Source organism: Hylaeus volcanicus, chromosome 2 (genome assembly GCF_026283585.1).
Source record: "Hylaeus volcanicus isolate JK05 chromosome 2, UHH_iyHylVolc1.0_haploid, whole genome shotgun sequence".
NCBI lineage: Eukaryota > Metazoa > Arthropoda > Insecta > Hymenoptera > Colletidae > Hylaeus > Hylaeus volcanicus.
This window is the reverse complement of record NC_071977.1, coordinates 7012523-7029885: the sequence shown is the minus strand read 5'-3', so window position 1 is coordinate 7029885 and position 17363 is coordinate 7012523. Positions and strand designations below refer to the sequence as shown.

At 43.7% G+C, this 17363-nt stretch overlaps 1 protein-coding gene across 1 annotated transcript in view; it reads right to left on the bottom strand.

The window, feature by feature from the left end:
• Positions 1 to 4422: 4422 nt before the first annotated feature.
• Positions 4423 to 17363, bottom strand: part of LOC128872458 (homeobox protein abdominal-A homolog) — a 53138-nt gene continuing 40197 nt past the window's right edge. Inside the window, exon 3 of the mRNA XM_054115152.1 lies at positions 4423 to 15811. Coding sequence (XP_053971127.1) covers positions 15408 to 15811 — 404 coding nt within the window. The 3' untranslated portion in view covers positions 4423 to 15407. The remainder of the gene's footprint in view (positions 15812 to 17363) is intronic.

Genomic DNA, 17363 nt, shown 5'->3' with positions numbered 1-17363 from the left:
TACATCGAATAGACGCGGCGAGTAACACGGGGGTGGCTATGTTCCGCGATCCGCTATCTGCCGTTTTGAGTCTAGCACCTACTGTGTCAGCAGCCAGAACGATATACGAGTGCTAGCTGGCCGCTGGTGCCATTTATTTTATCCCTTAAACCGGCACCGACGTTCGTTACTTTGCGTAATAAGGCGGGTAACGACGCTGGGTCCACGATTTCTTTAATAATCCGCGCAACAGCGCCGTTTACGGTAATTGAGCCACGCCCCGCGAGCTGCAGCGTCACGAATAACCTGCTCCGAAAAAGGAGAGTTTGTCAGAGGAACCGAGAAAGGCGGAAAGATGGAGGACCCATCAGGAGGACCGTGGCGAAGAATTATTCAAACCGTGTAGTATTATTATTAACACATTGTTGACCGGTCGCGAGTTAATTCGTGTTTTCATACCCAAACGTTGTTCACAGGGTGATATAAAATATTGCAAAAGCTTTGTTAAAATATTTCATTTAGATTCGTTATGTTGGTAAAATATAAACAAAATTTATTGTAGTTTATTTAGATTGTTTTAATTTCACATTCAATTACCAAATAATAGGCATGAAGACGCTTCTGTGTAAAATTACCGATCAATAATGTGTTAATATCCTTGAGTTAATATTCCCTGAAAGATTCCGTGACTTTCCATTGCACAGCATCTAACCAGCAAATATATCAGAAATCACAGTCCCATGGTCGACCAGATATACACTACCGTATAGATCCTTCCGCCATCGTGTTAAAGAGAGTCAATGTCGCCAGCCCAACCCGCCCTGAAAAAGTCGAGTCCACGTAGAGACGGAGTCAGGCCGAAAAGTGTTGCGGAGGATCCATCAGGAGCACGCGTTATCACCGCGTTGGCCGAGGCGAGGCGTGTAATATCCAGCGTTGGCCGAGGCGAGGCGTGTAATATCCAGCGTCGCCTCCTAGCTCTCATCCGTTTATACGTTTCGGTTACAGTCCCCGAGGGAGCTCGCACCTTTCGCCGTCCAGCCGCTTCCTCCTCGTCCCCTGGACGATCCGTGACCGGGGGATCTTGGACCAACGCTTTTCCTCCTCTCCAGCCGACGAAACCAATGAGCAAGGGAAGGAAAAACAGGATAGAAGGCTGGCAAGCAGGCAGCATATATATTTTCGCGGTGACGTGGATGTATGGGCCAGCTAGCCAGACGCGCGCGGAGAGTATGTGTGCGCGAAAAGGACGGGCCGACGGGAAAGATGTCGGGTAACCCTAACCCCACGAATTAATATTCCATCCGCGCGACGTACACCATGTCTCGCAGATTGCCAATGCTGTTCGCTTCGCGGGAACGTCCTGGACCCTCCGGAAACACCGGGGATAAGGACAAAAGGTGGACGCGGGCCGCAGGATTCCGTTTCATTCGTCAGCCCTGAACAATGTCGGCCCAGCGCCCGGTCTGGCCTCCTCTCCACCGTGGAAAACAAGATTCCGCCGCGCTGAAACGCAATTTCGCGACTGATCCGATGAGTTACCGCGACCGAGACATTCCCCAGAATTTTATTACGCTGTTGAAGTAGAGGGGAGGGGTCGTTAGGGTGTCGTCGGTTGCTACAGTTGGACGAAGGATGGTTATCCAGCTCATTTTTCTAGGGTGTATCGGTCTGGAGATTGAGGTTATCATCATCGAAAAATCTCAAGTACAGTTTTAAGTTTGAAGATTGGTACATGTACCGCTTTCGAAAGATACCTACAACCGGTATTTGTAAGTATCGTGACCAAGGAACCGCCTACAAGGTAATTAAAAGTAATTCCAACTCGATAGTAATTAACATACGCCAATCTGAACTGTACCTAGGAGAGGAGGCGCTTCCGGATACAGCTTTGTGTAAATTTTTATTTTTACCTTCGTGGACACCCCGTATCGCAATGGATCGTTGCGTTCTCCATTACACTCGTCGTTACAGAGTTTTCCTTGGTCTCGACGAAGACGGGTAACTAAACTTTCCGAACGCTTCTCGTAAATTTCGCTCTTTATTAATTCAGCCTCCCTAGTCGTCGCGACACCCTTAATCGCCACACCAGTTAAACCGCTTCTTTTCCGTTGGTTCGGCTAGACAAGAATTTACACGCGACGTCTACAGTCCGTCGCAAAAAGATACCGCATGGTGGAATTATTAATACTATGATGAACAAAAATAGGAGAAAGTATCGAGCCGTTAATAAATGAGCGATGGAGGCATCACGGTGTGAACCGTAATTGACTGTAATAAAAAACCCAATATAGAACTTATAAAGGGACGAACGAATGGTGCTCGATATTTCCAGAGCAATGATTACATCTTAATGAAATTACCAACGCGAATTAGTACAATTGAGAAACATTTTCGTTGCCGGATGAGGAGAAAGTCGAAACCACGGCGGGGATCTCGTACAAATTGTTTTAATAAATTTGGTAAAAATGAAAATTAATTTGAAAGTACGGCGTGCGCTATCTTTTTGTCGTGGACTGTATGTACGTTCGTAAATCCTTGTAATGTAGGATTCTCGATATATCCGCGCGATAAGGGTGGGTGTCAACGCTCGCTGCCGTACGTTTCAACCGCAGCTCGGGCGCACGTAGGCAGAGAACGTAAGATACAGTTGACGAGATACAGATAATTGGAAATGGGAAATTATATCCACCGATAAGCAAACGTTCGCTCCTGGCATGGATAACGAGCGCATTCCGCGGAACCTGTTCGCGGAAAATTATAATTCGACACAATTAGAAATGATTTTCCTTCTCTCTATGATTCACAGAAGAGATTTACCGAAACAGCCACTATTTTATAAACGTCGGTAACGAAAAAATAAAATTACCGCGTATTTATAGCCATGGGAACGTCGATGGAGTTCAATTTCAATGGCATTAGGTTAATCGTTGTTGATTCGACGAGTGCTGAATCCTTTGCTGCGTGTTAGAAAAATGAAGATTTTACTTTTGAGAGAATTTTTCTTTAGACAAGAATGCTGCCCATCTTTGCTCTTCATCGCCGTTGAACTATAGCGCGAAAACAAAAACATTTACACACGATTATGTAGCGTTTACGAGTCCTCCACTGACGATACTCGAAAGCCGTAAATTTGAGCAAACCACCCGTCCACGTTACACACTGCACGTTCTACACGGTAATTTTGCGGTTGTTTCCGTGCCGTTTGCGTCCAGACTTTTTTTTTCTGAACGTCTTACGAGCTGGTGAAAAACCCTCGAGAAGATCTCCAGCTCTCCGACGATTTTGAGCGCACTGTTCCGAACGGGAAAAGGAAGACCTCGATTGGTACTCGAAAGTATTCTCGTTTCCGAATCCTTTTCAGTGGAAAATGGGAATGGGATTTCATCGTGTCTGCTTCAAATTGCAACGAATTTCCTTCTTTTGGAACTTTCTGGGTTAGACAAATATTCAACGACCGTCAGTTTTAGAATGCCAAGATTGAATTCGTTAAACAGTAGAGATATTTTTAATAAATAATGACGAGAACCTATCCTAAAATTGAAGATGACTCTAAAACAAAGAGGCAGAGGGTGAAAATCGCGGAGCTAGGAACCCTATCGCTATCAGGGATGAATCTTCGAGAGGGAACTGTAGAAAATTCCCCGAAGGATTCGCCAGCGGGCGTGTAGACCGAGCAGCGAACAATACAGGTTAAGATCGGCGAATGGACATCGAGATTGCAAGGCAAATGGGTGACTTGCGCATCGAAAGAGGACCTGGGGAACCATGGCGCATAAACCGATACGGTTATTTCGGAATATCTGCAGCCATACGCGACCACTCGATGCCTCCATTTCAATGTTCCGCCCCTCCGAGCGTAAAAGTGGCGAAAACGCGCCGAGATGGGGTGAGTTTTGCGAGGGCTGCGACCATAGCCCCCCTGGCATATATATCCCAGTGGCTGAAAACGAGCTATCGAGACGTAAACTTCGATGCTGCTCGAATTAGCCCTGGAGTGTCGACCCCGGTCGCAAACGATTCTAAATATCGCTCTAACGCGCTCTTCGTTTGCACATTGTATATAAATATCCGTATTTTCTTCCGTACAATTTCACGTTCTTCTGCCATTCTATTTTTATTCTGGACTAAAATTGTGCCTGCGTCGTATAAAATTTTGTCAATCGAGTTAGCTGGGAAGAAATCGTTAATTAAAAACAAAATGTTTACTTACTTTCGTTCCGCACTGTCTATCGAAAAGAGCGGAGTAAAACATTTCCTAGGAGTAGAGGCTCTGTATTCCAGAAAATTTGCAGATACGTAGACAACCAACTTCCGTGGACGGATGGAAGGGTATATATTCCAGGAAAGGTGGAATGGTTTCGTTAAAATCCATTCGTCCTCGGGGGGATGCAGCTTGGGATCCAAAGGGCGCTCGGAAAACAATGAAACCGACAGCGTCCGTAATTTACTATACGCTTTTATTTCGTTTGTATATCATAGATATAGCTTATGAGTATAATTCTACATCAAGTTTCGAAAATGGATACATTTACATTCATTGTCAATGGATTACCTTTTCGCCTGTCGTCATCGTCGTCGTCGTCGTCGTCGTTGTCGTCGTCAATCGCCACCCTCGTCGTCGTCACCTTTCATCGTACGGGTATATAATACTAATCTTGAAGTAGTCGGTAGACATGAGAGACTCCATTATTCCGTTACTTTTATTACTTAACGTGGTAGGTAGGTATTGAAGGACAGCTACGCTCTCTTATCGTTATAGTTATTACATTAATTAGGTATCATCCAGCGGCACGCGATGAGCCGCGGCTGCTACCGATTCACGGGCGATCGATCGAATTAGTGTAATCGATTGATCTGTTATTTCGATCACCGCGGCTCCTCGCTCACTGAGCAAACGTTTAACCTTTTTTTTTACGTAGTGTTAATTATTTACATCGAAGAAACTCTTGAAGTAATACACGGCTTTCCATTCGTTTAATTGTAGGTACAGCAAAGAGACAATAATTAAGACCTAAATTCTCGGATTCGATATTTCGTTCTTTTCCTTTCTTTCTCTTCCTCTTACGGTGTGTATGCGTGTAAGTGTTTGCGTGTACGTTTACGTATGTGTTTTGCGCAATGAGGGTGCGTAGACGCGTACAATGGATGTGTATGCGTGTGCGTGAGTGCACGCGCACGTGCGCGCACGACTCTTCCGACAAATGGTTCGCGAGTTGGCGGACACAGAGACGAGCAAAATTCTTATCTGAATATGAAACGAATAAACAATGTTCTGTTTGTTATAAGTTGAATAATAGTTTGAATTTAGATTACATTGTATCTCACACTGAACGAACAAAAACTTAATAATAATAAACGTCGCGAATTAATCTGTATAAGTTTGGTTATACGCGTTTTCTACCATTAGAGTGAAATTTTGCCCATCTCTGGAAGAAACTCGATCGCACTGGTACAAAAGACGGGATAAAAATGAGGAACAATGGCTTCCGTTTTTGCGCGGGAAAACGATATAACGATCACAGTACGTCGCGTCGAAGCGTCCGAGCACTCGAAAGAGAATTTATCCGAACGTAAATCCCATGGTCCTGTCGGACTCGTGGGGAAACGAAAGAAACACATGTGCACTAACCCGGCTCTACGTCAGTGTCGAGCAAATCGTGATCCACGATTGTAATTACTGAGCGATCGGTAATCGAACGTAATCACTGCTCAACTCTGCTCTACATAGCTTTTCAGTTATTTTTCTTTTTTTTTTCTTTTCCTTTAATTATCATTCTGTTCGACTTACTTTTCTAATAACAAAACCACCGCTCTCGCTCGATCGCGTCGAAACGATAAACAATATTCTTAAGTAACCCGCGAAACGGCGCAGAACAATAATAGGGGACGGGAACGTAACAAACAGAGCTTTGAGAATCGCACGATCGTTCCACTGGGAGAGCAGGATGTTCCGTTTTTCGCGCAGAATACACCGGGGTGGCGAATCAGGGGTGGAATTCACCCCTTCTCCGCTCGTGGAATTCTCGAGGCGTCATCGACCCGCTAAGAAACTAACCGGCGGCCAGAGATGGGCAACATTCTCATCCGGATAAAATTATTTCAAGCAACGAATAAAGTAAGGACGACTCTTTATCGTGTTGCATAAATGGAACAAAATAGTACGTAACTTTTCATCCATCCATAAAAAGCTAGCAATTGAATTGTAAAATAAAGTATCTCGCAACGAACAAGCTAAAACTGAACTCTCCAATCGAATAATTTTGTTCGTCGCCTCTAATTCTAATAAACTCGTGCCCACCTCTGCCGCCATGACACCGACGGTGTTGCTCGCGAGCAGGGAACTACCGTAGAGAAGAGTCGTAAAAATAATAGTATTCAACGCACGCGTGGAAAAATGGGACAGCTGCCAATGAAAGAAACAACACTTAGAGAGTAGACCACCAGCACTTGACCAGGCTACCGACAACCGGAATCAGTTGTAAGCGAACATCATCACCGAGGAACGAGCTCGCTGAACACTTTCTTCGAACAAGAGGAACAAGCTTCCATGGCCATTGAATATTCCTTTTCTCGTCGCTTACGTCTAATTCCGTTCCTAAGTGTAACGCACGCGAACAGATTTCATAAGATTCCCTAACACGAAGAATAGAAACAAACATATAATAGAAATAATTATTTTATAACCAAACGCACTGCTTTTTCTATAAATTTCGAAAGGCGATCGAATTGTTTCTCCACGTACCGCTATCATACACGTTTAGTTTCCTTATGGCACGAAGGACTCGAAGAGGTCTGATGGTCGCACTGCGGTACGCAACGTAATCGTCGTCTTTCGATTTCGTTTAAATATAATCAACGCACGTTTAAATAATCGCGCTGCTTTTATCGTAAAAATGAAGACAGACACTCGTCGGTACCTCTATCATTCTCTCTCTCTCTCTTTCCGCAATTAACAAAAAACAAATATACGAAAAAATATGTAAAATAAACAGCTCATAAATAAACAATCAGATTTACACGTAAAAAAGAAAATATAACAAATTCTTCCTTTTTTTTTTCCTCACTTCGTTATTAAATAACACCATTCGTTCATTTTTGTAAATTTTCCCATTATTGATCGGTACGCAATCTAGTCAAGAATAAATCTAACTTTAATTTTCGTCGAGTTTTCCATCTTACGAATATATGTATGTAGTACGGCGCGATTCTTGCTGATATTCCCTTTCACACACACACGCATAATCTTTCACTCTTTCTTCTTGCTCCCACTCGCACGATTTCGATCAATCTCTCTCACTTCTCACTTTCTGTCTGTTCATTAGTCGTGAACACTCTAGCGATCATTCTTACACATCGAAAACGTTGTGACATCGTTTCGTGTAACGCTTGAGCCTAGAGCCTTCTATATTTCATGTGTGCACGGATACACGTGTAATTAGGGTGAAATTAAAGTGACAGGCATAGCGACACGTAATGTTATTTCACGTGACACGCACACGGATGGAAGAGTCAAGGCAACCGAAGGCACATGCGTTCGTATCTTGGCGAACGTTGGCGAACGTTTGATTCGAGCACGCGTGCTTTCGGTTCCCTTGGCTTTCCGGTCTGCATAGGCCCTTAAACGGACATGATATAAGAGAACAAGAAGAACAAGCTTCGAACAAGACCCGTGTCTTTTCGAAACTACGCGTGACACGTGCACACGTGAATTTTAATACAAGTACAGGATCGTAAGCTCTAGTTAATCCACACTCTATAGTGTTCGTTTTACATTATTTCCTTAATTCGGATAAGAGAAGTCTTGGCGTGCGCGCTCGCGCTCGTGTACCCTCGAGGGCGCATCTACCACGCCATACGCAAGTTTTCCGTGTTCTATTCGTTATCATCTTCGTCGTCATCATCATCGTCATCGCGAGAGGAGTAAATTGTATTCGTGGTTACGCGAGTTTTGGCAAGTCGGGCAAAGTTGTACTACTAACGCAATGTTACGTTGACGTTTATTCGTGTCGCTTTGTTGTTTCCTTTCCTCGCGTTTCCTTTTCTCAATAACCCTATATGTATATATGTATACGTATAGACCTAATCGATATTATTTAAGTTCAATATGATACATCTATAATAAATGGTAAGAATAGAGCGAGTAAATCGTTTGGACGTCGGGGAAATGGGAAAGGGTAAAGGAAAGCGACGAGGGGAAGTTTCGCGAGGCGTTTGAGGTGAGGGACGAAGGGATGAGGGGGTTGGGGGAGAGCACGAGGAAGCGTTATGAACGTTAATATGATATGATTACGCGTCAATTATTTGGAATAATATTCTATAACAATGTAGATGCCATAGGTAGCTTAATGGTTATCCGACGAGAAAGCTTCGTATGTGGACGGCGCCCGCACATTACTTTTTTTTGCGTTTTCTTTTAATCTAGAAATTGTTCGCCTCGCGCGCCGATCCGCCTCGACTCGCTCGAACGATTTCAGGAACCGTGGCGTGTTACAATCCGCGTCTCCATCCCCTTCGATCCCATAAAATCAACAAAGAGAAACAATCGTGTTTTCTTAACAAAGAAAAGGGATAAAAGTCTCCGTCGACGTCGATCGTTCTTCGAATGGGGAAACGCAGACACAACGCAAACAGTCGGTTGACACGCAATAAACGCGCAACTCTCGGTGTCAACGCTCCGTATCAACAAAACATCGGCAAAACTACAACTGGGAGCAACGATCGTCGTGACCAGAGATGGACAACATTACGTTTTTTTTTGGATTCGTTGAGATTCGGGTACATGTCGTACTTGGTATTTTTGTCTACACGCAAATGAAGGTATGTGAAATCATCAAGCGGATGGAATTCTTTTGCGACGAGTTTTAAATTCGTAAAATGTAATCCTGAAAATAGTTTTTATTGTAAGAATATCGCCCATCTCTGAAGGAGAACCGTAAGGCAGGAAACGAAATGGCGAGCTCGAAGAGAAAAGGAAAGGAGGGAACGGAAACGCCATCGTTCTTAAATCGTTCGCTCGGTCGAGACAACACCCGACGACTTTCTCCAAAGAAAAGCGCCTTAAATTCGGCCCACTTCTCGTTCTGTCTTTTTTTTTTCATTTTTCCTTTGTTTCCATTCGATCTGCAGTCACTAACGATTAAGACTTAATGCATACGTACGTATATAACACGACCGCTACGAATCTCACACCTCCTGCGAGTACTGTACAAACTCCTCGACCGATTACTAATCGTTGATAATTAATTAGCAGTTTTTACGTATATCCCTAATTTGTCGGACGTATCGGCGCCGCCACTTCCGCCGGCCCGTTTCCTGGCTGCCGTGAATCTGTTCGTCTTTTTTTTCCCCCATTTTCGTTCTTAGTTAATCGAGAAACGGACCGCGTTACGCGAGAAGTTTTAACATCAAAAGACCGTAACTATGTTATATAATTAAACATAATAAAAATAATGTCGACGATACTATTTAATGATAATAATAATAATTCGTATAATAGAGTCACGCGTAAAGCTTTTCTACAAATAGTTACACCGATTCTCGGAACTCATTTACGTGCGTTTCATCCCTTAAAAACCTTTCACTCCCACTCTTTCTTCATCTTTCCTAATTTCATTTCACTTTTCTTCTGTTTTGTTTCGCTTCTTTTTTTTTACGTATACATTGAGCCGAAGAAGTTTCAGGCGCGATCACACGTCTATCGCTCGACGGAACAATAGAAATTATCCCCTCGAACTGAGACCACGAACCGCGTCGCGTTTTTTTTTTATCACCCCTTAAAATTCGATAACTGAGATTGCGTGGAGCGGAACCGACAATACGACTTCTGTGCATCGACGTTTTCTCATGGGTTTCCTTCGGTCCTGTCACGACTGGGTGTATAGCATTCCTCCCTCGATAAAACGACGCGAATAAATTCCAAGAGTGGGAAGGACATTGAATCACTGGGATATTTGTATAGGTCTCTCGAAGATATTTAATTGGAATTCTAAACTAAAACCGCTACCTCTTCTTGATATAAGATCAGAAACGAACTCGACCAGAGTCGTTTCATCGAGGGTTCACTGTATCTGTTGTTGCATCTTTGTTTTCGTCCGAAGAAAATATAGTTGCGAATTCTAGAAAACGTGATACCATGTTGTGAACTTACGTTGAACGAGACGAAGAAAGAAACCGTGCACACGATTGTACGATGAGAAGCGAAAATATTTTCTTTTTTCAAACCATATTCTGGACGAACCTTCGAAAAAGAAGTACGATACGTTTCGATTCTCCCTTTGACGTGTCGAGACAATTGCTCCGGAGATTTCGCGGTGCAAGTCAAATCGATCACGGCGAAGGGAATGTATAAAATATCTGCAAACCAAAAAGTAACATTTACAACGTCGCGATATAGAGAACACTTTAAAAAAGAAATAACGATTCGATAAGTCTCTTCCACGAAATAAATTTTCTCCAACAAATTACTTTGTTCGTCGAACAGCGTCAGTGTAATTGGGAGCCCAGCGGCAACTATACCCCCGTTCCCCTCGAAACGTCGATTATCCTTCTGCCAACCTACACTTGTACCTTACAAACTTGTTTATATTATATTCTACGTCGTTCGCGTATTTTTATTTTCTTTCTTTGCATCGATTTATCTTGCCCACTATACGTTAAAACATCGTTACGATTACGGTATGTACTGGTACATCGCTATGTGGGGCGAGGAATTGGGCGGGGGAGGGTGTTGGAAGGTAGGAGGAAGTATTAACGCGAGTACATCTTGTCCGTGGACTCGCATGCTCGGAGCTTAATCGTTAAACTTTACGTACGGGAGTATTTATTTATAATAGTACTTTAGTTTAGTTAATTAGCGGTACAGTATTTAATATGAATTTCTATCCACTTTTTACTTATCTTTTTTTCCCCTTATAGATTTCCCCTAAAACGACGCTAATCTCGCCATGATTACGGACGTGTGTCTATTACTTATTCATTTTTTTTTCACTATTTTAGTTTAGGTGCTCGCTGGCCTAAAAATTCTCCCATACTTTCCCCGTGTGAACCGTAAACAAAGTCTTATTTATTATTTAATTTTTTTCACCGTTTCGTAGCAACTTCTCTCCATCCACTTATGCAGCCTGATCGCCTTCCGCTATCATTGTTTATTCGTTTTAATTACGTACGAGTCATACGTATCCTAAATTCTTACGACGCTACTATCAAAATCATTTGTTTCTTTGTCCTTAAAGCACGGTGCAACAGATTTTTTTCCCCGTTTGTTCATATATATATTTATATATATTTGTATATATATATATATGTATATAATGTGGTATTGTGTACACTATGATTTTACATGTAAATAGATAGTCACTGGACGATTCGTACAACGGATTCCCCGCCTTCGTGAGCAAAAAAATTAATTCATTGTTTTCGTCTTGCTCCATCTCTTGGTTCGAGTTACGTATATGTTTTCCGCGATATTTCAACGCGTCCTATTCTTTGAACGTCAATTAAAATAATTCTCGGCGAACGAGTTCCGATGAAACTTAACGATTCACGCTTAAGAAGAAAAAAGAAGATACTAAAAGAGAAGTAAGAACTACGAGCAACGGTAAAAACGCTCAACAGGAATATTAAAGTGCCAACCGATCTTCGACGTAACATAAGTTTTCAGCATTCGATCATTTTCCGTGGAAACGCCAACTCATCGAAGATCCAGAAGCGCAAAGTATCGTCAAACTTAACCGTAAAAATATACTATCTTAAAAACGATTAAAAAAAGAGAAAAAAACAACACTGGTCAACACGCGAATCGAGATACATGGGGGTCGGAATGCTTTGTACGAATCGCGTTGACGGGGAGGAGACAAAAAATAATTAGGTAATGATTTATAGAATCTGAAGGTTTGCGTATCTTTTCGTCTGTTTCTCTATCTCTTGTCCTCTTCTTTCTTTTTTGTTCGCGAATTCTACCGTAAGTAATAGCAACAACGGTTTCTATATCTATGGAAAAAGGTCTACCCTGACACCAAATTACGTATTTAATGTACTAAGAGTGAGATACTCGTCCGGTGATGTGTCTTTGTTTTGTACGAGAGTCTGCATTACTGTCGTTCTTTCTCTCGCATGCGTTTGCTGCTCGAGGAGCATTTAGACCGCATGTGCTCGGCAGTAGCATTCGCACTTTGGTCTAAACACGCCTTCAGAGATGGGCAAACTTTTATTCGAATAACCGATAACAATAACAACTTCGTTCCACTAAACACTTTACTCAAGTGACGTAAATTCGTTCTGAAATTGAAACTAATTTTTACTCAACGAATAGCGAAGTAAATTTTGATCTAAGAAAGAATTTTGCCCACCTCTGCTTTCTCGTAGTCATTTCTCAGTCCTTCTCCCTTTCATTTTTCCTGGAAAACCTGTGTGTCTAACGTTGCTGTCCCGTGGACGATGGGCGAAACGATAAAACGATGTAATAAGAGATTGAAAACGAAACGAGACATTGAAGATCTTTTTTCTTTTTTTTCAAAAGCAAAGACTCGACGAAATCGTCGTTCGGTACTTTCCAGCGATCCCGTTCGATTCGATGTGGTCGTCGATATAAACTATGTTAACACTACGTAAAATTAACAGAAGAAATAATTAACATACCACCCGCGAAGTGAGCGAATAACATTATTCAGAGAGAACAAAACTAATAGAAAGGGAAAACAAAACGTGGATCGGAAAATAAATTTCTATCAACGAAACGTCGCGTTCCGAGTTCCCCCGTGGACGATATCGTGGATCGTTAACGCGATGCAACTAAGGATAAACATCCTCGGATGGCGTTTCGATAAATTATCTTAGATAATATGGAAAACGTACTGCTTTCTATACAAGTTATCTTGTATTAATAAAAGCCTTAGCGATACCTTGCGCGATATCCTCTGAGATCTAACTGAAGCGATATAAACGAATGCAGATGCTCGTCGACGAGTCAGCCTTGTCCCGAATCGACTCTATCCAAAACGTTCAGATTCCAATTCTCGATTCTATAAAATCGATATTGTCCCGTTCGTCGAAACTAATTGTCCATCAAATTGCTCCTAGCTCCTTTCGGCGTTCCTTTCCGAGGGTGTGAGAAGTTTACGGAATACTTCGACTGTGCGAAACGTAGGTAAAATCGACGAACACTGTACTGCTCATCGTGGTCGACAAACTTTCATTATGATTGGTAAAAAAAATAAATTTTCACGGTTCAATGTTCAATTGATCTCTGTATCGACAAGCCAAGCGATTGACTTGACTCTTCCAATCGGAGCAATTCTAGAGAGTGTTCGATAAATCGTAATACAACCGAGTAGAACAAGATTCAATGCCAACAATTGCTATCAAAGTTAAGTATACGATTATTTGTCACGATTATCAACGAATAGTAATATTTTTATATGCTAAGGTATGCAGTCATCTTTGACCAAGGTGTACTTGCCTTTTCACGACGAATCTGCTCCTCGCCGATCGTACCACGATTTCCTGGACGCCCTCTGTACAGTGTTCCCGTTGATTTTCAAACGTTTCGCGAGCATGCGCGATCGGGGTCATGGGAACGTTACAAAATAATAAAAAAGAAATTTAAAAAAAAAACAAGAAGGAAAAGAAACACCGATCCGCAACGGGTCCAGGGCAAAAGGATTTTTGCGTCAGCGCGGCAAACTCCCGCGCGGTTCGCGCTGACGTCGAAACGCCAAGAGATATTCTCGGTAGCGACGGTTAATTCGCCTAATTGCAACGCGAAGTCACGGAGAGAGGTAATCGCGAGCGTAAACCACGGCTAATTAACTCTGTAAAAGGAGAGCTCGGCGAATGGCATCATCGATTTGTACCACTAAATTCCTCTCGGGGCAAAAGAAGTTGGCCAGCACCGCGGATCACCGTGTGTGCCCGTTCAGCAGCTGTCTGCCAGGCGATCGTGCCTCGGTATCCGAACAAGGTATGCGTACCCGAGAGATACCTGGAGTATGCGATTCCTCGAAAGATACATTCGTCGTTCCAACGAGTTGCATCGCGAACAGCTGAGCGAGCTGCCTTGGCTCTACCTCGAGGAAAAGGACGCCTCGAACTCGAGGAACGGTGACTCCCGTGTACAAGAATCGCATATTCCCGTGGACAGTTCCAGACGGACTGAAAATTTGTATCTGGATGTCACGAAGGGAGTATCGAGATTCAGAGGTCTTCAGATACTAAGATACGTGTGAACGAAGAGTCAAGGCTATCGGTGGCACATGTGTTCTAACCTTGACGAACGTTGGCGAACGTTGGAGCACATGCGCCTTCGGTTGTCCTTGCTCTCTGGTTTCAACGTATCCAAATAACTCAAAAACCATCTGCTTTAGGATGTATATACTGTCATGTTCGTCTTGGCTCTATCTCGAGGAATAACCCTTGATTGAATGACGTTTGGACCTGGATGTTTTGGGAATCTTTCCTAACTCAGGCGTTTCGGTGAACGTTTCATTCTTGCTCCCCGCGCGTGGCGGAGACGACGAGCCGACCCCTTTGCTCCCCTTGATCGTTCGGCGCAATTAGACGAATTCTTCGACAGCCTCGCTTAATTGCTCCCTACCGCAGACGGATCTTCTCCGTCTCTATTAATTGATCGTCTCGTCGGCGACTGCCGTAAACAACATCTCCCGACAGCCTGGCGTTGTAATCCTTCGGCTTCCGCTCGTTTAAACTAATTCTAGGTCGTCGATGATCTCCCGACGCGATCGTTGGCTCCTCGTGTGTACTTGGCAGTTATCATTTCTCGCGTCGACTGCTCGTCCTGTTGTTGCTGTTGGTGTCGCTCGTGACTCGTCGCGCAGCGCCCGATTAACAATTATACATTATACGTTCTAGGAATCAGTCGCAGGCTAGGTCCTCCTTTGGCCCAGCCAAATAAGTACGTAGTTTGAGGGTGTGCTTTACTTCTTCTACGCTTCGCGTTTCTACTACGGGTTGTCTAACGATCTATACGATTATTTGCGGTTTTTTTCTGCGTGCATTCTGCTTCTCCCTTCGTTCCTTTCTTCCGTTAGAAAAGAAACCAAAAGAGACAGACGAAGCCTTCCCAAACATCGTCGCGCGCCTACGTTTACCTCCGTCTTCCTCCTCTTTGTTACCCTTATCGATTCACACTGTCTCAGTAGTCCTTCTCCCAAACCCCCGCGAAAAGTTTCTTCCCGTTTTCTTTTCACCTCGAGTACAAAACGGAAAAGAGAACAGAGATCACTCGGGAAGCCCCCGTGGAATCCTGGTCGGCTTCGGAAGAGGAAGAAGAGGTACGGCTTCTTTTCGTCAAGGTCTTCTACATAAGCGACCTTACCGGCTACTCGTCGTCGATGTCTGCCCATCTACGGTACGGCGTCCAGTCTCTCGTTTCTTCTTTAAAAGAAAGACAACCGGCCAAGCAAAGTCTCCTATGTGGGCACCTTACTGACCGCCTTCAGAAGATCGCTCTGCGTCTTGTCCAGGCCGCTGACGTGATGCTGCTGCTGCTGATGCTGGAGGGCGGCGCTCTGCTGATCCTGCTGCATCTTCGCCTGCTTCTCCGCCTGCTGCTTCTTCATCATGTCCTGCTCCTCCCGTTCCCGCCTGGCCTGCTCGTTGATCTCCTTCACCGCCCTCAGCTCCTTCTTCAGCTTCATCCGCCGATTCTGGAACCAGATCTTGATCTGCCGTTCCGTCAGGCACAGGGCGTGCGCGATCTCTATTCGCCGCCGTCGCGTCAGGTAGTGGTTGAAGTGGAATTCCTTCTCCAGCTCCAGGGTCTGGAACCGCGTGTAGGTCTGCCGACCCCTACGCCTCGGACAGCCGTTCGGCCCTGGAAACGTCAGAAACGCAGATTTGCCTAGGTTAGTTTTTTCATGTAGGACACGATCCTGCCTTTTCAACCCTTTGCACTACCCACAGTCAATTCGCCGCGTCGATCACTTACCGTGCGTTTCGTACGGGTCCTGGACAACTACGTAAGAAATAAAAGGATATCCGTTACAATCAAGCATTTGAAACACAGAGCGTCCCGCTGGAAACAATTTCTAATATCCTCGATGTTCACGATAATAGCGAGAAGCGTCGCTTACAAAAGTTTGTGACAGTTTCTTTGTAGCTGGGATCCACTGATCTGGAGGTCAATTTCGATTTTTTAATAGAACGCTCAGTCTTTGTAGTAATACGAAACTGGACGATCCATTTGAATCTTGAAGTTGATCCTCCAAACTAATACTCACTGAGAAACTATTCAACTTCTGTAAACAATGTTTCTTTCTATCACGTAAAACAGCGAATACACTGGCATGAATTCTTTTCTAACAGGACGTCCTGTATAATAACACTTTTGTATAAAAAGAAAATGGTAACGCGTTGACTGAAAACCTATCGGAAGAAGTTGACTGTTGACTTACCATGTAAGCGCGCAAGGAGTGCAAAGGGTCGGCTGCGTAAACGATAAATGGTAGCCATGGATATGTTCGAAAATAAAAGCTTTGTTTGCTGACGCATACTTCGATTCTTGAAGACGAGTTTCATTCGCTCATACGGTGGGAAAGATGCTCAACCCCTTCGTGCCTGCACTTGGATCCACATTGTCCCTTGTTTTGATGCATGACAATTTGTTTTCACGCGAATGTAGTAAAATTCCAAAGTACATAATGGTAAAAAATATAATTCAGATTGATTTCACGATTGTTTTATCATACAAGGGCAGGCACGAAGGCGATAATATGGAGGTTTGCTTTCAAGGCCAAGAGTTTGTTGCCTGCTAACTAGCAGCAGTTATTAGTTGATCATTAGTAAATAACTAGAGCGTTTACTTTGTTAATTTAGCTGCGCGATAAAACTACCCTGTATTTCACGTTTCTTCGACAATAGAAATCCAGCGATTTCGCTGGAGGTCCTTCCGGTCAACAAAACGGGAGTACTCGATTATGGCAGTTTTTTTTTCGTTACGTAATGTTCAGTTTTTCCGTGTTCCTGCTGAGTGACCTGCGTGTCTCTTGCAGAGTCACAAATCTTAACTCTCTCCCTCGCTTTCTCTTTCCAGGAACGAAAAAAGCAGCGCCTTCGGATGGGCCAGTTTATTGCAGGGGTTGAAGGAGGTAAAAACGGAAGAGCGAAAAAAAAAGAAAGTTCCCCCGTGAAAAGTCTCGTGCCCCATTGTCCACGAATCGAACCCTTTCTTCGAATGCCTTTAGCTCGGCCAACTTTTTCCAACAGAGTCAAAAAGTCGTAAAGCGGGGTGTGCGCAGGGTTCGCTGAATTTTTTATGGTGTTTAGGTAGCTATCGAACCGCGTTGGCGCACTAACCAGGTAAAAACTCGTGCTTGTCGTCTGGCTTGTACCTGAAAGCGCTGTCTTCTACCTATTGCCAAGCTCGC